The sequence below is a fragment of the Cynocephalus volans genome, chromosome 15 (genome assembly GCF_027409185.1).
Source record: "Cynocephalus volans isolate mCynVol1 chromosome 15, mCynVol1.pri, whole genome shotgun sequence".
Taxonomy (NCBI): domain Eukaryota; kingdom Metazoa; phylum Chordata; class Mammalia; order Dermoptera; family Cynocephalidae; genus Cynocephalus; species Cynocephalus volans.
Genome location: NC_084474.1, coordinates 16,613,238 through 16,633,643, shown reverse-complemented (window position 1 = coordinate 16,633,643; position 20,406 = coordinate 16,613,238). Strand labels below are relative to the sequence as shown.

At 36.6% G+C, this 20,406-nt stretch overlaps 1 protein-coding gene across 5 annotated transcripts in view; it reads left to right on the top strand.

Annotated features, from left to right (window-relative positions):
- NSMAF (neutral sphingomyelinase activation associated factor) overlaps positions 1-20,406 on the top strand; it is a 59,545-nt gene that overhangs the window by 20,915 nt on the left and 18,224 nt on the right. For 3 of the 5 annotated variants that reach the window (XM_063080153.1, XM_063080155.1, XM_063080157.1), the window contains 7 exons: positions 1,361-1,411; positions 7,005-7,076; positions 7,376-7,423; positions 7,525-7,577; positions 16,239-16,368; positions 18,027-18,098; positions 19,655-19,802. In XM_063080153.1, the coding sequence (XP_062936223.1) occupies positions 1,361-1,411; positions 7,005-7,076; positions 7,376-7,423; positions 7,525-7,577; positions 16,239-16,368; positions 18,027-18,098; positions 19,655-19,802 (574 nt within the window). The remainder of the gene's footprint in view (positions 1-1,360; positions 1,412-7,004; positions 7,077-7,375; positions 7,424-7,524; positions 7,578-16,238; positions 16,369-18,026; positions 18,099-19,654; positions 19,803-20,406) is intronic. The other 2 variants (XM_063080154.1, XM_063080156.1) reach the window with 1 other exon arrangement.

Below are 20,406 nucleotides of genomic sequence, written 5' to 3'. Positions count from 1 at the left end.
ATAAAGGAGAGTAGACAGACAGGAATGACTCCAGTTAAGTGGACAGTAGTGCCCTTTGTTGTGACAAAGCCTGGGGAGGAGCAGGCTTGGTTTAGAATGAGGTTTGAGATGCCCAACAGACCTCCAAAGGGAGGAGTCCAGCATTTGGATGCATTCATCTGGGTTTCAGAAAGGAGGCTGATGCTAGAAGAATAATCTGAGGAGGTGGGAGTTTCCAGAGACTTCCTTAAGGCCAAGGGCTGAATGAAATTTCCCAGGGACTCAGTGTGGACAGAGAGGTCTGAGGATTAAGGCTCTTCAGCTCTTTAACCTTAGAGTTTGAGAAGAAAGCAGGGTCCAAAAGGCAGACAGAAGGAGCAGCTAGTAAGGTTGGGGAGAACCAGAAGAAGCAGGTGTTCAAAAGCCAAGTGGAAAACTGCTTCAGGAAGACCTCAGCTTGTCACAGGCTCTGAGAAAGAGAGTCAAGGAAGACTTGAAAATTGACTGTCAGATTTGGTGACATGGAAATCTTGTGCACCTTTTGGAGCCATCTGAGGAGTGGTTTCAATAGCATGGTAGAGATGAAAACCTGTTGTGCGCCCCAGAGAAAGTACAGACTGCTCTTGCAAAGAGTTTTGCCAAAGAAAGGAACAGAAAAATGGCCAAAGGAGGATGTGAGACCAAGGGGAAGAGGGTGTTATCTATGGTTTCCATAAAATGGGAGAAAGTACAGTGTATAATCGTAGGAACAGAGTATTTGAGTAGCCGACAGGTGGAGGGGTTCTATATTCTGTGCCCTAGTACAGTAGCAGGGCCTTTGAGAGCCCAAGCAGACCCTTCATTGTAACAGGAGGAAAGGCAGGGATAAGGGTACAGGTGCCAGGAGGTCAATGGCTCTGGTGAATGTTGTTGCTTATTCGACATAGTTATTAATATACAGTGTGAGGACGGGTGGCCCGGTGCATGTGAAAACACCACTTTCCCAGATCACCTCTAGGGAAGAGACATTCTCTATGTTAATGAATGTATTTCATGCCACATGCCACCCATTTCTTAGACATTTGGCACTTAGATTAGCTTCCTTCCCCCATCTTCTTGGTTACTTGGTATAAGTGATGTTATTCATAAATCATCTTAGATATTTATTTATCAAATAATTGTTGCTATCTTGTTGCCTTGATAATTCTCTTTTCAACTTAATATTTGTTATTTTAACATCAAAACTTTAAAGCAATACTAATATTAATGCAAGTACTTTTGGAAATAGAGATTAAGTAACAATGATTTAAAACATTTGATTTATAATATCCTGATTTATAGTTACTCTTTACAATGAAAAATTTTGTTAATTATTTTACAATTTTTGATTTGTCTTTCTCAGGTATATTTCATTAAAGAACATAACATTGTTGCACCATATAAAATAGAAAGGGTAAGTAAAGCTTTTCATATATTCCCAGCAATTTATATAGTGATTTTGATCAATAAGGTTTTGTGACTCTATTAACATCTTTAATCAAATATAATAATAATGGGTATTTCAAAGCTTCTTACCTAGCAGTTATAACAAAATTACCCAAGGGAGCTGCAGACTTTAGTTCAAAAGAATTCAATTAACTTTTTGACTTAAAAAAAAAAAAAAAGTTCTTAATAGGGGAAAAAAAAAACCCTTAAATGATTAGATTAAAATTGAAATCGGGGGCCAGCCCTGTGGCTCACTCAGGAGAGTGGGGTGCTGGTAGTGCCGAGGCCGCAGGTTCAGATCCTATATTAGGGATGGCCAGTGCACTCACTGGTTGAACGTGGTGCAGACCACACTAGGCCAAGGGTTATGATCCCTTTACTGGTCAAAAAAAAAAAAAAAAAAAAAATGAAATCAGAATATGCATCATTTATAAGATTATTTACTGGGTTTACTTAGAGAATTTATTTACCAGTACATAACTGAAAGTTTATATTTAAAAATAATTTGAAAAATATTTACAGGTTATAAAATACCCTTATTTGAGAACTCAATAATAATTTATAAGTACTCAATTGAGTAGGAGCTATGAGTAGACTTGAATACAATGTCTGGTTCCATAGGACTTTTCAAGTAAGCATAGACATTTCATTTAACTATTCTGTGCCTTAATTCTTTATGCTCAGCTTAATATATAGTACAGGGATAACTCCTACTAAAAGAGAGCTTTTACAGGACTTAGGGACAGGGCTAGTGCTCCTTATAATGACACTTCTGTGAATTAGGAAAAGTCATACTCTCTGGGCAAACATAATTCCATAGGCTGAATCTCTGTTCCAGTTGCAGGCCAGCCTGCAGTTCCTTAGCCAGCAGTTCATGGAATGCACAAACTGTATGTGCAGTAGCCTTTGGATTTTATGGACAAGAAACACATGCACTGATTGGTCAGAAATCATGAATACTGAAATTTAATTACTTTCAGGTGGTGGTGTTTGCATTTTTGGCAGGACAGTTCTTCACTGTGTGGGTCTGTCCCTTTTATTCCAGCCTCTTCTCACCTACTAAATGCTTCTAGTACACTGTTGTTGTTACAGCACCTCCACCCAATGACAAAAACCCCTGGGGGCAGTGGAACACTCTCCCCCACCAGGTTGAGAAAGAGAACCTGGGGTGCTCTCCTGAGACCCATCCAAAGTGCAAAGTTGCACATCGTGTATTGAAAAATTATGTAAAAGGAAATAAGAGTGATCAAAGTGTCTGAGCAAAAAAAAGCTCTTTTGATCCAGTGTAAATTAGAACACCAAAGGATTCTTAGATTAAAATTAAAAAAGGAGGAGAGTGAGTAGCAGCAGCAAGATGGCAACATAGGAAGCTCTATTCCCTTTTCCTTCCCACAAATATACTGATTCAACATCATATGGACCAATTCCCTTTGCAAGAAATCGAGAAGCCAGTTAAGATGACCTTGCACCCCAGGTGAACACAAAACCAGCCACTTTGGAACTAGTGGGAAAATTTGTGGCACTTTCTTGTCATGGTCCATCTCCCTGGCACATGATTAGGAGGGAACTCTTAGCTCCCAGCTTCTCCCTGGGGAAAGAAAGAAGAATGGGCTGTACGTTGGACATTCTGATTTTTAAAGAAGCTGCTCAAGAAACTGGCTTGCATCTCACCTGTCTCAGAGTACAGGTGGAACCTAGCATGCTCTAGATGACTGGAGGCCACTGAGAACAAAAAAGAGACTGGCAGCATGTTGCTGCTTCAGAAGACCTGTGCTATAGCAAAAAGATACCAGAGAGAACAAGAGATTATAAGCTCCTGAAAAAAAGAAATGAATAAATCCCTCTAATTAGGACTCTACGTGAATAAGTCCAGAGAAGCCACAACCACAGCAAAGGTTTGAGAGTCCCGCAGCTGACTGGTGAAAGTCTTTTCCTACATGTAGACAGTCTGTAGAGACTGGTAGAAGTCATTGTTTTTTCAAGTGGATGGATACCAACACCAAATTACAAGGAACACAAAGAATCAAGGGAAAATCTCCCAGTTGAAGGAACAAAATAAATTTTCAGAAACCAATCCTAAAGAAAAGGAGATATGTGAATTACCTGGCAAAGAATTCAAAATAACTGTCATAAAGATGCTCAATGAGCTCAGGAAAATGATGCATGAAGAAAAGGAGAATTTTAACAAAGAGATATAAAATATAAAAAAGAAGTGAACAGGAATTTTTGAGCTAAAGAACGCAATAACTGAACTGAAAGATTCACTAGAGGGTTCAGAGCAGACTAAAGTCATTATCAAGCAGAAGAAAGAATCAGCAAACTTGAGCATGGGCCAGTTGAAATTGTCCAGTCAGAGTAGCAAAAAGTAAAAAAAGAATCAAAAAGAGTGAAGGGACTAATGGGACACCATCAAGTAGATAAAATGCATAATATGGGAGTCCAAAAAGGGGAAAAGAGAAAGGAGTAGAAGGTATTTTTAAAGAAATAACTGGGGCTGAGCCCGTGGCGCCCTCGGGACAGTGTGGCACTGGGAGCTCAGCAACGCTCCCGCCACGGGTTTGGATCCTATATAGGAATGGCCGGTGCACTCACTGGCTGCGTGCCGGTCACAAAAAAAGACAAAAAAATAAAAATAAAGAAAGAAATAACTGCCAGAAACATTCCAAATCTGAATAAGGAGATGGACATCCATATTTAAGAATCCTAATGGACTCCCCAAAAAGCAATGCAAAGACATTTGTACCAGGACTATTATAATCAAATAGTCAGATGTCAAAGACAGAGAATTTGAAAGTAGCAAGAGAAAAGTGACATCACCTACAAGGGAACCTACATGAAATCATAAGCTGGTTTTTTCGGCAGAAATGTTGCAAGCCGGAGGGAATGAAATGATAGAAGTGCTAAAAGAAAAAAACACTGCCAGCAAAGAATACTGTATCTGGCAAAACTCTCCTTAAAAAATGAAGGAGAAGTAAATACTTTCCCAGATAAACAAAAGCTGAGGGAGTTCATCACCATTAGACCTGCCTAACAAGAAATGCTAAAGCAAGTCATTCAGGTTGAAACAAAAAGATGCTAAACAGCAATATGAAAGCACATGGAAGTATAAAGCATGTCTATAAAGGTAACTATAGACAAATACAGAATACTTTAGTGCTATAATGATGGTGTATAAACCAATTTTAATTCTAGCATAGAAGTTAAAAGATAAAAGCATAAAAAAACTGTACTTATAAATCTATGTTAAAGAACAACAGTATAAAAAGAAGTAATTTGGGACATCAGTAACAAAGAGGGGCAGATATACAAAGCAGCAGAGTTTTTGTGTATAATTGAAGTTAAGTTGTTATCTGCTTAAAAGAGATTATTATAACTATAAAATGTTTTATGTAAGTTCCATAGTAACCACAAAGAAAAAATCCCTATAGAAAATACAAAAACAAGGTGGGAATCAAAGCATGTCACTGTAAAATACCAACTTAACACAAAGGAAGCTAGCAAGAAATGAAAAGAGAGACAAAAGAGCCACAAAACAGAAAAAACAAAATGGCAATAGTAAGTTCTTCCCTATCATTAGTTACTTTAAATGTAAATGGGTTAACTTCCTAATCAAAAAACAGAGTGGCTGAATGGGTAAAAAAACAAGGTCCAAAACTATATGCTGTCTACAAGAGACTCATTTTAGATTTAAGGACACACATAGGCTGAAAGGGAAAGGATGGAAAAAGTATTCCATGCAAATGGTAACCAAAAGAGAGCTGGGGTGGCCGTACTTATATCAGATAAAGCAGACCTTAAGTCAAAAAATTCCAAGAGACAAAGAAGTATAATATATAATGATAAAAGGGTCAGTTCACCAGAAAGATACAACAATTATAAATATATGTATTAGTCGGGGTTCTCCAGAGAAACAGAGCCAATAGGATGTATGTACACACACACACACACACACACACACACACACACACACACACACACACACACACACACACGAGGGTACTTCAAAAGTTTGTGGAAAAATAGAATTAAGAGATAATATGAATCTTCTCATGAACTTTTTGAAGACCCCTCATGTTAGCCTGCATGTATGCATGCATACACTTTTACATCACACATATACATACACATATCATGTAGAGGGAGATATGTGTATATATACATATGCATATACATACATATATGTTTGTATATGAGGGTACTTCAAACATCTTATGGAAAAATAGAATTGAAAGATACTATGAATCTTTTTATGAACTTTCCATATATAGAGAGAGAGAAAGGGAGAGAGAAAGCTTGATTGATTGATTATATGAATTTGACCCATGTGATTATAGAGGCTGAAAACTACAGACCCAGGAGCACTGGTGGTGTAAATTTCAGTCTGAGTCTGAGTCCAAGTCTGAAGGCAGGAGAAGAATGATATCCTAGCTCAAAGATAGAGAAAAAATTTTTTTTCTATTTAGCTTTTTATTCTATTCAGGCCCTCAATAGATTGAATGAGGTCCACTCACATTGGGGAGAACAATCTGCTTTACCCAGTCTACTGATTCAAATGTTAATCTTATCCAGAAACACCTTTACAGATACAGCCAGAAATAATGTTTAACCAAATATTTGGGCACTCTTGTGTACCAGTCAAGTTGACCCTTAAAATGAACCATCACAATATATATGGACCAATCTCAGAGCACCTAAAGGAGAGATCTTCAAAAAGTTCATGGAAAGATTTGTATTATCTTTTAATTCTATTTGAAGCACATTGATAGAACTGAAGGGAGAAATAGATAGCAACACACTAATAGGAGAGATTTCAATGCCCCACTTTAAATAATGAGTAGAACATCCAGATAAGAACATCAATAAGGAAAGAGAGGACTTGAACAGCACCGTAGACCAAATGGACCAAACAGACATATACAGAACATTCCACCCAACAGCAGCAGAATACTCATTCTTCTCAGGCACATGGAACATTCTCCAGGACAGAGCATATATTAGGTCACACAATAATTCTTAAGTTTAAGAAGACTGAAATCACATTATGTATCTTTGCTTACTGCAATGGAATGAAACTAGAAGCCAATAGCAGAAGGAAACCTGGAAAATTCACAAATATGTTGAAAATAAACAACACACTCTCAAACAACTAGTGAGTCAAAGAAAAAATCAAAAAAGAAATTAGAAAATACCTTGAGACAAACAAAAACGAAAACACAAATACCAAAACTTATAGGACGCAGCAAAAGCAGTATTAAGAGGGAATTTTATAGCGATAAATGCCTATGTTAAGAGAGAAGAAAGATCTTAAAAATTCTAACTCCACACTTCAAGGAATTAGAATAAGAACAACAAACTAAGTCCAAAGTTGGCAGGAGGAAAGAAGTAATAAATATGGCAGTAGGTCCTGTAGACTCACTCCCCAGAGCTCTCGTTCCAGGTGGGAGGGCACACAAGACAGAAACAGGCAGAACTTGGCAGGTACTGTACAAATGTTCGTAAAGTACTGTGGTCTAACATGCTGTTTTTCTTTTTTTGTTTTGTTACCATCCCCTTTTTGTTAGGGCAAAATGGAGTATGTCTTTGAACTGGATGTTTCAGGGAAAGTGGAAGATGTTGTGGAAACGTTGCTTCAGGTAAGCCAGTGACTTAGGCACTCACTGGGCAGCGGATTCAAGGCAAACTGAGGCAGAAACTGTTCTAAATTTCATGTTTATATGTCTTAAACCATAATCTCTTTTCTAAATATGTAGCAGATTCACTTGAATTTGTTGAATTTGACAGCTATATATTAGGATGAAATTATAGGTAAAATCAGAAGTAATCTTGACTGTTGCAAAGTAACAGAATGATTGCTGTCTTTCATTGCTTCTAAAGAAATAATTCATATCATCTGAGAGAAAAAATGCATTCATGTATATTTATGATGTTGTAGCTTCACAGAGCATCGTGCCTTAACAAATTGGGTGACCAAACTGCCATGGTAAGTGTTTCTGTTTGTATCTTTGCTTGCGAATTAACTTGTATTGATATTCTACTTATAAATGCTTATATCCATACTTTTAAACGGTTCTGTTTTAACAGATAACAGCTATTTTGCAGTCACGTTTGGCTAGGACTTCATTTGACAAAAACAGGTATGTTTTTAATGATCTTGTTTCCTGATTAGGAAAGCAGTGGACGTCTTCATCTGTATGCCTCATTCAGCATGTCCAAAGCTGATGTCTTCATCGGTCTCACCCAAAACCTGTTTGCCTTAAAAACAGTCTTAGGTGCCTCAGTGCAGGGGAAATCTCCGGGGCTCCCTCAACTCTTCCCCATCCTGACCTCTGTCAGTCAGAAAGGCCTGTTGATCGATGCTCCCTATGATCGCTCCAGTCTGCCCGCTTCTGTCTGTTTACACCATTACTGCCTCAGTTCAGGCCACCATCTCCTCCCACCCAGGGCATTGTAACAGCTTGTGGCTCATCTGCCTGCCCCTAGTCTTCCCTTTTCCAAACCTCTTCTTCCCCAGTACCTAATGTCCTTTTAAAATCTGGTTTTTTTAAAGAACTTATTTAATCATATCTCTTGCCTGTTTAAAACTCTTGAAGACACCCGGTTGCCTTTAGGATCAATTCTGAACCCCTTATGGCACACACGCCTCTTACGCCAGCTGCTTATGAGTTCTAGTCTCTTGTTGTTCTTGAATTCTGTGCTCCAGCTATTTGTATCACATGCGATTCCTGTGGTGCCTCACGTTCTCTCACCTGTGAGCCTTTGTTCATGTCCTCTAGTGCTATAATGCCTTTTGTCCTCTAGTGCCTTTTGTGCCTGGCTGTCTCTTATTCTTCTGATTTCAGTTTAGCTGTCAGTTCTTCTAGAAAGTCTTTCCCAACCCTTTAAGTTGCAAGAAGCACCTTCCTGTGGTGCCCTGTAGAGACCAAGAGAGTACACTCATAATTTTCTAGTGGATTTTTCATTGATTTTCTTGGCTTTTCTAAGTATACAATATATTTTCTGCAAATAGTGATACTTTTATATTATCCTGTTCTCTTATTTATTTCTTGCCTTAAATTAAGTAGATTTCTTTATTTTAAGAATATCTGGGCTATTTGTCTGTATCTTCATCTCCAATACCACTATATTCATTACTATAGCTTTATGGTGTCTATTGCTATCTGGTAGTGAAAGGCCCCACACCTTATTTTTAACTATGTCTTTACTATGTCTTCTTGGTCTTACGCACTTTCATATAAATTAAGAATCAGCTTGTCAATTTCCATAAAGAAAGGCTGCTGGGATTTTGATTGTGGCTGTAGCAAATATATAGTCTTCTTTCCATTTATTTATATTTTCTTTAATGTCTTCCTTATGATTTTCTTCATAAAGGTCTTTCCTGTCTTATGTTAGATTTATTTCAAGTACTTCATATTTTTGATGGTGTATTATTAAAATTTTTATTTTCTGTTTATTGTTGATATATAGAATGTGATAGATTTTTGTGTACTCATTTTGTTTTCATCAACCATATTAAACTCAGTGATTAATTCCATAACTTTGTGTTTAGAGTGTTTATATTTACATATTATCTGTGAATTATTTGCCATCTCTATTTACTACCATTTTTATTTTAGATTTTTGCATTTGTAATCATTTATGCTCAGGACAAAATAGAAAGTATTGGTTGAATAGATTCATTTATTTGTGGATTATTATGTGCAAGGCTTTTGCTAGAAGCTTATGTTTATAAAGGAGATTCATTTGTAATATTCTATTTGAAAGCTATCTTTGTGAGATTTGGGAATCAGAGTCATCCTGACCCTTACCCTGCATTTTAACGTGTTAGCATTAATTTTCTTTCCATTTTCATACTAGCAGGATATATTATGTAAGTGGATTGCTTACATAATATAATAAGGAGAGAATATTTCCATTTTAGAAAGGTGAAGGAATAATAAGAAGACTTAGCTTCTTCAGACCTACTTAGAGTGAGTTATTTTTCTCAATAGTGATTTTGACTTCAGTTCTGGGTGTCAGCATGGCATTCATTTAAAAAGCAGTTCGCTATAAAAGTTTTAATTTACCCAGTCTCTGACTTGTTAGGCTGAAGAATTTGGAGGCGAAATTTTGTCAGTATGAAATGAAATATTTTACTATTGTGTACTTTATCTAAAAGAAAGAAGGTAAACTTTTGCTAAGATAGGCTTTTCATCGTATTTCTGGGATACTTTTTTATTGAAGGAGTATAAGGATAACTATATTTATTTTTCCCTGCTTTTTATATTGAAAAATTTCAAATTCTCACAAGTTGAAAGAATAACGTAATGAACACAAATACTCTAACGATTCACCAGATGTTTTTAATTTGTTAACATTTTGCCAAATTTGCTGTAGATTGTGTGTGCTCCTGTTCCTGCTCACAAGCTTGCTCTGTGCGTGTGCGTTATGTTTGTGTGTATGCATGTATATATTATCAGCATGTGTAGATGTGTATATATGTGATATGTACATGTATTTGTGTATATGTTTGTATGAGATATATATAAAATACATATGTAATTTTTTTCTGAACCATTTGAAACTAAATTGCAAGACATCCTGACACTCCCCCTGAAAGAGCTTCAGCTTGCATCTAATAAAACAAAATTCTCCTCCTTTCCTTGATACCGTTGTCATACCCAATTAGCAACAATTCTATAATATCATCTAATATATAGCTCCATATTCAGATTTCCCCATTTATACCCCAAAGTGTCTTTTTAAAAATACCTTATTTTGGAATAGTTTTAGAATTTAAAGAAAAGATGGAAAGATAGTATAGAGTTCTCTTTCACTTCTCCCCCACTGCTGTATGTTTAGTATGTAGATGCCGCCATCTTTTGTTGGACATATTTTGAGATATTTGGTTGTTTGATGCTATTGCAAATTTATTTTCAAGTATTGGTTGCTGGTATATAGGAATGCAGTGTTTTTTTTTTTATTGACCTTGTCCCCTGTGACTTTTTCAAATTCATTTATTAGTCCCAGAGGGTTTTTTGTAGATTCCATAGAGTTTTCGTGGATGTAATCATTTAAGCTGTGAATAATGACAGTTTTACAGAAATCCCTGTGGCTTTTATTTTCTATTTCTTGCCTTATTGCACTGTTTTATTAATAGGTGTGGTGGGAACAGTTGTCCCCCTTGCCTTGTTCTGGATCTTATAGGAAAAGGATTTAATGTTTCATCATTAAACAGTGAGCCTAGCTGTAGGTTTTCCATAGATGCCCTTTAACAAAATGAAGAAGTTCCTTTCTATTCCTAGTTTGCTGAGTTTTTTCAGTAATGGGTGTAGAATTTTGTGAAATACTTATTCTGCATTTACTGACATGACCATATTTTTTTCCTTCTTTATTCTGTTAATATTGTGAATTGCATTGATTAATTTTTCAATGTTAAACCAACCTTGTACTCATGGGATAAACCTAATTTGAGATTATGATTTATTACCTTTTTATGTATTTCTGGATTTGCTTTGCTAGTATTTTATTAAGTATTCTTACATCTACATTCAAGAGGAATATCGCCCTGTAATTCTCTTTTGTCTGATTTTGGTACAGGGTTATACTCACCTCATAAAATGAGTTTGGAGGTTTTCCTTTATTGTATGGCTTCAGAAAGAGTTTGTGTAGGATTGGTGTTATTTCTTCCTTAAATTTTTAATATATTTTATTGATGAAGCCACCTAGGGCTGGAGTGTTCTTTGGGACTCAATTTATTTAGTAGACGTAGTACTGTTTGTCTGTTTTTCCTTGTGTCTGTTTTGGTAAGTTGTATATTTCAAAAAAATTTGTCCATTTCATGGATGAAGTTGTGCATGTCCTTTTAATGCCAGCAGGATCTGTATTGTAATGACTCCTTTTTCATTCCTTTTATTGATACTTTTTTGTTTTCTCTCTTTTTGTGTGTATTGACTAGGGATTACCAGTTTTATTAACTTTTCAAATAACTGACTTTTGATTTGGCTGATATTTCTCTATTTTTCCATTTTATTTAAATTTGACTTCCACTTTTATGATTTTTTTTTCCCTTTAGCTTACTTTGGGTTTAACTTGTTCTGTTTCTAGCTTCCTGAGAACAAAGCCTAGATCACCCACTTTATACCTTCTCTTGTAACAGAAGCACTAAAACTTATAAATTTTCCCTCTATGCACTGATGTGTTTTCAATATCATTCATATTAAAATATTCTGTTATTTCCTTTGTCATTTCTTCTTTGATCTCTACTTTACTTAGAAATATGTTGATTAACTTCCACATATTTGGGGATTTTATAGATATCTTATTGTTGCCAATTTCTAATTTGATATTATCTGATGAAAGCATATATGATTTCAGTGTATTGATATTTGTCAAAGTTTGTCTTATGGCCCAGCATGTGGTCTGTCTTGGTGAACAGTGCCCTTGAGAGGAATGTGTGCTCTGCAATTGTCAACTTATAGTGCTCTGTGAATAACATTTGGGTCCAGTCGGTTGATGGCTGTTCAGATCATATATACTTCATTGATTTTTTGATAACTTGTTCTATCAGTTACTGAGAGAAGGATGTTAAAATAGCCAATGACTGTGGAATTGTTTAATCTCCCCTCTTATTTCTGTCAGTTTATATGCTGTGTATTGTCAAGCAATACATTTAGATGTGTAATGCCTTCTTAATGAATTGATCATTTCACTATTATGAAATGTCTCTTTTTATCTGTATTACTGTTTGTCTTGAAGTCTACTTTGTCTTCCTTTAATGTAGCTACACTGGTTTTCTTATGTGTTGTGATTGCATAGTATATCTTTTTCTGTCATGTTAATTTTAACCTGTGTGTGTCTTTATTCTGTTTCCAAAAAACACACACACACTTTAAGTCTTGCCTTTTATGCATTCTGATAATCTCTGCTTTTTACTTGGAATGCTTAGATAATTTATAATCATGTAATTATAGATATTGTTGGTTTTAAGCCCACTATCTTAGTATTTGTTTCTTAGCATCTGTTTGTTCTTTTTTTCTCTGTTTCTCCTTTCCTGCCTTCTTTTGGGTAAATCTAGGATTTTTCAGTACTCTGTTTTTATCTACTGTGTTGACTTCATAGCTGTACCACTTTGTGTTACTTTTAGTGGTCACTCTAAGAGATTACAGTATGCTCCTTGTACCAGGGTGTTCCTTCAAATAATACTATATTATACTAATTTACAACAGGGCAAGAACCTTACTCCACTGAATTTCCAACTAGCCTCTCCTGTCCATTGTGATCTTTTTGTCTTCTATGTAATTTCTGCATATACCATTAAACCCACAATAGAGTTCTAATTTATGATTTAAAAAGTCAATAGCTTTTTAAAGAATTTAGATACATACAATGTGTTTCTGTACAAATTAAAAATGCTAAAAACTAATTTTTTTTCTGTTTTCTCAGATATTTAAATGTTTATGCTTTCTAGTGCTCTTCTTTCCTTTCTGCAGATCCAGTGTTTTCATCCAGCATCATTTTTTTTCAATCTGAAGAACTTTCTGTAGCATTTCTTATAATGCAGATCTGCTAGAGATGAATTCTCTCAGCTTTGTCTGTCTGAAAATATCTTTGTTTCACTTTCATTTTTTTTTTTAAAGATGACCAGTAAGGGGATCTTAACCCTTAACTTGGTGTTGTCAGCAACATGCTCTCCCAAGTGAGCTAACCTGCCATCCCTATATAGGGATCCTAACCCCTGGCCTTGGTGTTATCAGCACCACACTCTCCCAGGTGAGCCACAGGCTGGCCCTCACCTTCATTTTTGAAGAGCAATTTTTGGATATAGAATTGTAGGTTGACAGGGTTTTTCTACCACTTTAGATATTTTTATTCCATTATTTCCTGTGAAAAGTCACATGACTTTTGTTGTTACCTGTATGTAAGATAGGGTTTTCTTTGTGCTTATCCTGCTTGGGAGACTTAGAGTGTATAACAGGAAAAAATAAACTGGTTTTTTTTTTGGCTATATTTTCAACACAGAACACTTCTGTGACCAAATGTGTGAGTTTTTCCCACACTTAGCAATTCTCTGACATTAGCTGGCTGTCCTACAATTCAATTTAATTGTGAAACTTCCTGCCTGTAATTAGAACAGACCCCATAGGTTAAGAGCTCAGTCCCACGAGACTGCCCCCCCACCCCGCCTTCATTTGCCAGTTACAAATCCAGGTTGTCATCTGTGCTTCTGACCAACTGGCTGTGAATCAGAGCTTCCACAGCCCCCTCCTGGGGCTCACTCATTTGCTAGCATGGCTCACAGAACTCAGGAAAAGACATTTACTGGTTTATTATATTAATAAGGGATATGATAAAGGATACAGATGAACAGCCAGATGAAGAGAGATATTGGGGAAGATCTGGAAGGGTCCTGAGTGCAGGAGCTTCTGTGTCCTTGGAGCTGGGGTTTGCCATCCTCCTGACACACACACATGTTCTCTACCCTGGAAGCTCACCAAACCTTGTATTTGAAGGATTTTTATGGAGGCTTCATCATGTAGGCATGATCGATTATTTACTCAGTCTCCACCTCTCTTCCCTTCTCCGAGGATGGGTGGTGGGGCTGAAAGTTCCAAGTCTCTAATCATGCTTGGTCTTTCTGGTGGCCAGCCCTTATCCAGGAGCCCCCCAAGAGTCACCTCACTAGAATACAAAGAACAAAAGATGTTCCTGTCACCCAGGGAATTCCAAGGGTCTAGGAGCTCTGTGTCAGGAACCAGGGCCGAAGACCAAATATTAGAACAAAAGATGCACCTAGCACCCTTATCACTGAGGAAATTACAAGGGTTTAGGAGTTCTGTGCCAGGTACTGACAGCAGAGACTAAATATATGTTTTCTATTATGGCAATGGCACATAGAGTTTCAAACTGCATTAGTTTAGGAATCGATGTCTCTCATCAGTTCTCAGCCCCTCTCTCCTTCAATATTTCTCCTGTTTTCTTTCTTTTCTTCTGTAACTCAAGTTATGCTTACATTAGTGTGTTTTATGTATTCCCTCAGATCTCAGATGCACTGTTCTATATGTTTTTATTCTTTCTCATCTTTTGTTTAGTCTAGGGCACCTTTTTATTGGCCTGTTTTCAACTTTACTGGAACTTTCCTCTACTGTGTCTAATCTGTTGTTAAGCTGGTTTAATTAATTCTTCATTTCTAATATCCATATTTTTATTTCTACATTTCCTTTCGGTTCTTTTTTGTAGTTTTTATTTCTCTGATGAAATTTCCTGTCTCTTCACATATGTTATCCATCTTTTCTTCTATATTCTTTAGCATATTTATTATAGTTATCTTAAAGTCTCCTTCTGATGTATCCAACATCCGTTGAGTCTTTTCTCTTGTAAGCATGGGTCATATTTTCTTGCTTCTTTGTGTCTTGTAATTTTTCATTGTATGCTGGATAGTCTGTTTAAAAAAAAAACTGTAGAGACTGAATTAAGTAATATGTACCTCCAGAAGTAGTCATGCCTACCCCTTATTCTTTCAGGCTGCTTGTATTGCGGGGCTCTATCATTCAAATCTGAAATTGAGCAGTATTAAGGCTTTGTTGCAGCCATGGTTAAATTCAAGTAGCCATTGCCTACTATTGAGGGAGTAATCAAGACTTTCTCTTCAACAGGACTTGGGGTCTGAGCACTTGAAGCAGTGTGGAGATATCTGTGTGCTTTGCAGCTAAGCCACTAGCTTTCTGAATCATCACAGCTTTCTCTTGCTTTCCAGTCTAGTCGTCAGCATTTTTGCATCTCCGGGGAGCTTTGTTTACTCTCCAGTCCCAGCTGTGGCTTTCTGTTTCTCCAAGGATCTCTCTTCATCCTGTAGCCCTTACCCCTTTCTATGACAGGTTGCTCCTTCTCCTGCTCCTCAACTGTTGGTCTCTTTTTTCCTTTATGCAATTAAGTTCATTTAGGTTTCTTTGAATCCTCATCTTTCTGATGGGTGTTAAAAAATCATGAGGATTATTGAGCTTCTCCAGCTGATTTTGGTCGTTAGGGTGAGAGCTATGAGGGTCTTCTACAGCTTTCACGTCCAACCTGAGGTGGAAGGCTGTCCCTGTGTTTTTTTGTCTTATCATTTATAGCGAGATCTTTTTAACCTGATTATTTAACTAAGTAATTGACTTAAAATATTAATGATTTGGTTGCTTTCCCTCTAAATTCTTTTAATTAGTAAAATTTTTCAATTAGCAAAATTTACTAATTTTTTTAATTAGTAAATTTTTTTAATTAAGAAGAGAATGACTTTTTTTTAACTAAATATTTGAGGAGTGGGTAGTAGAGAGATCATCTTTGACTGGTTTTACTGCAGTAAACCCATAAAAGAATATACTTTGGAACTGACAGTCAAATAATTGTAATTACGTAGTCACAGCGGTATAAAGTGCTGTGTGAAATAAATGACACCTATGCCAAAATGGTTCGTACGACTATAAAAATAGGTTTTAGTGACACAAAAATAGAAAATTATGGTAATGTAAGAATAGTTTCAAGGCCAATTTATTTTGGGAGGAACAAGAACTCAGCTTGTTCCAAAGGGTCATTTGGTATTACTTGTTTGTCTACCTTCACTTCTGCCATATACAATTTCATATGTAATGAGTTTTCATTATGACATTTTTAAAAATGTCAGTTTTATCTAAGGAATCAATTTATAGTACCATTTGTCTGCTATTAAATGTTGTGTTTAGGTACATGTCATGCAAAGTCACACTGTAGTTTCCTTAGATAAACCGAGAAAGTAGATTAATTTCTGATTTTTCTTGCTTTGCCCAAAAACATATTTTCAGATTCCAAAGTGTTTCTGAAAAGTTTCACATGGAATGCAAAGCTGAGATGGTGACACCTCTGGTGACAAACCCTGGACACGTGTGCATCACTGACACCAACCTGTATTTCCAGCCTCTCAATGGGTACCCGGTGCGTAGACCCCAGGGCGGGAGGAGCTGCCTCCATCTGTAAGCCTCCCTGCTGGCATATCTCTACTTTACAGCTTCCCTTGTAATCCTAATGCACAGCCACCCGAGTCTGAGCTCCTCTCATCTATTTTCAGTCATTTTGGGGCACCTGCTCTCAGTGTTGTGAAAAGGAACCCTACCCCTCATGATTTTAGTAAAGGGGCACTAGAGATTTATACCTCTCTACTAGGAAGCACTTCTGGAAGAAACCAATGAAATGTGCTACGATAAATAAGAAATGGGTGTTTTCTCTATATTTATTTATATGTACACATAGGCTGGTATTTCTTGTTTCTTCTTAATTATAAACAAAATCAGTAGATCTGAATCTCTCTTGAAGAAGCACTATGAACTGGTCCTTTCTCATCTGTTTCAGAGGTTGCTGTAATCTGGCAGTCTTGGGGCTCCTTCTGTGATCTGGGAAACAATCTTCTCTTTCACAATGATATTAGACTTACTAGGCCAGAAAGTAAACAAAAACTCATATTTCTACACTAAAACTTGTGAAGATTTGTTGCTTATCTAGATCTGGTCCCTTTTTGGAGTGGTTCACGAAAAGAACAGAAATTCTAACACACTCTAGTAATACAGTTTGGCCATTTGGCAGGTCAGCTTAAAGAATAAGGAGTGTTTTCTGCCTTGGAAAGCTACATTATGTGGCATTAAAGCATCTAATACTTTCCTGAGTGAAAGATGATGCTATAACAATTCTGTCCACTAGGTGGTGGGCACACACGCCAAGTTTTCCAGCAGTCACAGCGCACATTGCTGGAATGACATTCTGTGGTACTAAACAAATGGCTTGGCTACTACCGTTACTATTACTTTGGTCAACAATTTTAGGAAAATGTCTGAATATGTGCCATAGCTTCCACATTATAAGCAATCATCACTTCCCAGGAAAATGTCTGAATATGTGCCATAGCTTCCACATTATAAGCAATCATCACTTCCCAACCTCTGAGCCAGGATCCTTGACCAGTAGTTCCCAAGACCTGTCTTGGGATCTTCTGCCAGTTTCTATCGTGGTGCAGCCTCGCCTCTGCAGGCTCTTCCACCCTCTCAGCTGGGAGGAGGAATGTGGGAGCATTGCCTTTTAGCCACTGTCAGTGCCTCTTCTAACTTCCTTCCTCTCTTTCTAGTGTTGTAAAGCTCCAGAGAAGCAATAAAATTTTCTAGCGGCCCTGCCTTATACTGTAGTAATTTGTGAGTCTTAATGCGCTGTGATTTTTAAGGATACAAAAGACAGCATCCTTAAAAAAAGATGTATGTCAATACTAAGCAAACTATCGGTCTATAAAAAAATAGCAAAATTCCCGAGAGGTTATCAGTACCAGTCCTTTAATATTCCTTATCACCCAGCAATCTTGCAATTTATTGCATTATCATTTGGGTGTACTGAGTGGGGGTAGGGAGACTGGTCCAGGGTCATAAAGCTGGTGAAAAATGGCAGAATAGAATATAGCACCGCATATACCTTGTTCCAAGTTCTCCCTTTCCAGTTGTTCGCTCGCAGCATATCAGGAAGGCAAGATTTGATCATTTTTTCCCCCTTTTGGATACAAAAGAACTTCTAATTGTGTCAGGACATTGTTTGAAATTGTCTTTCTACTTATACAGAAACCTGTGGTCCAGATCACACTCCAGGATGTCCGCCGTATTTACAAAAGGAGGCACGGCCTCATGCCTTTGGTGAGTCCCTGTGGGACAGCAGTTCCAGGTGAACAATTTTGCAGCCAGTGCTGCCAGTGGTTCATTGACTTGTAAATAACAGGGCATGTCTGAAACGTGCAAGTATGCTATACTGTAAGCAAATGGGCTGTGATTCTTGCTGCTCTTTCTTTTGGATAAGCCAGAAATGGATAAATTTCTGTATGTAAGAGGTTCTGCTGCAAAAATATTCTTGGCTCCAAGAGCAAGAGGGCTAGTGCCCTTGAGTTTCTCACTCCTGTATTCTCAGCATTCCTGGCCCTAGACTAGAATAACATGTGCAGAACCAGTCCAGTGTTACTTGCCACCCCCCTGTTACACAGCAGCTAGGTCTCAAAGTAGAATTTGGTAGATATCACAAAATTAACTCTTCAGTGGAACTGTAGTATATTCTCAGTTAACTTACATTAATTCAAGCTTTAGGGCTTGGTGAGAGAGAAGTTGATGAAATAACCATTTAAATCACTTGGGCAGTTCTTCCCACAATTCCCTTGAATGAGCATGTGTCCGTACTTACATTCGTCTTACACACTTAATTTAGGAACCAGTCCCTACAGAAGACGTGATTCCAAGGTGTTTCAATTTGGCATCAACATGAGTTTATTTTTTCTCCTTTGAAGATTAACCAGTAACTTGCTGGCATTACAAAAGCATTGTGGAATTTTAACCATCTCATTTTTGTATTTTTAATTTGTGAAATTTAACTTTTTTGCTGCCTATTTTACTTAATAGGCAACCCTTTCCATTTCTAGTGCTTATAGAGGATCAGGGAAACAGATACCATTAAATATCTCCTCCTCTGAGTATAGGGGTGCAGTCAGAAAAAGAGAAGAAATTAACATTGATTAAGTGCCTTCTGTGCACCATGCAATTCATATACAATGTCTCCTTTATTTGCCATCACAATCCCTGTAAGGTAGATATTATATTTTACAGATAAAGAAATTGAGACTCCAGGGGTTAACTTCCTCAGTTTCCTAACTAATAAATGGTGATTGCCCATATTAGAACCAAGGACGACTCTGGACTTTCCTCCTTTCTTTGTCTATTTCTGTCCGATGTCAGCCTTATCAGTACAATATTCACAACGATATTTATTTAAAATAATTGCAATTTATTAATTGAATGTGTTATTTAATTATGAATTTGTTCGGTGTACAGTATTATTATTTGATAATTTATAAAAGAAAGCTAAACATTTGTGTTTGAAGAAGAGATATGAAGCCCTGGGTCAGCTAATTTTTAATTTAAAAATAATAAATTCACAAAAGCTGTTATCAATAGAAATATTTAGCACCAAAGGGGATTTTACAAAGCTTAGCTGAGATACATGTTTTGTTCTCCGGAAGTTTATAAACACAACATGTGTATCTCTCTCTCTCACTGAATGAAATTTATAGATGGAAAATATGAATACAAGATCTAAAAATAAAAATACAGATGTTTCAGTGAAAGGCTCTTGTAATTATATACTTATATTGGGATTGCAAGATGAATACAATGTTATTTGTTTTATTCTTTTCTTTCTGAATTTATAGGGCTTGGAAGTATTTTGCACAGAAGATGATCTATGTTCCGACATCTACCTAAAGTTCTATGAACCTCAAGATAGAGATGATCTCTATTTCTATATTGCTACATATCTAGGTTTGGTGCTCACCCTTCATTGTGCCTATTTATATGAAGGTAGTTTAACTCCTAAGGACTGAGAAAAGAATAAGAACCACCTGTCTGTGGTTCTACTTATTTCTTCTCGTCAGAAACTATAGTTGCCAAAATAATACTTTGAAAACTAAGGGAAATATAAATTCATTTTAGTAATAGTTTGTTCCACTTGTGTGTTTTTAAAACTCTTGATAAATATATTAAATGTTTCTTATATTTTAATGATCTCAATTGAGTGGATTATGAAGAATCCATACACTTTTTTTTTGGTGGCTGGTACACATCCATTTACTTTTAAGTCTAGTTGTATCTTCTATTAGTTTATGAAAAACCAGCACTCAGAGCACTCAGTTTCTTAATGTGAGATAGTGATTAAACAGTCATATGTTTGTGATCATTGACTGTGGTCTTAATCACAAAGCCGAAAAAAAACGTAAAAAGAACAAGTGAACCTTCTGTGCTCAATATAGTACCCTTGGCCTGGAACTTGCTTTTAATTAATGATATAGCCTCAGACTTTCATGGAAAATGTGAATTTTCCCATCTTTATCAAGGAGAACACCTGTATTTTTCTTTTCAAGCATAAACTTTTTTATTAAGTTGTGTGGGTAAATTAAATTATTCT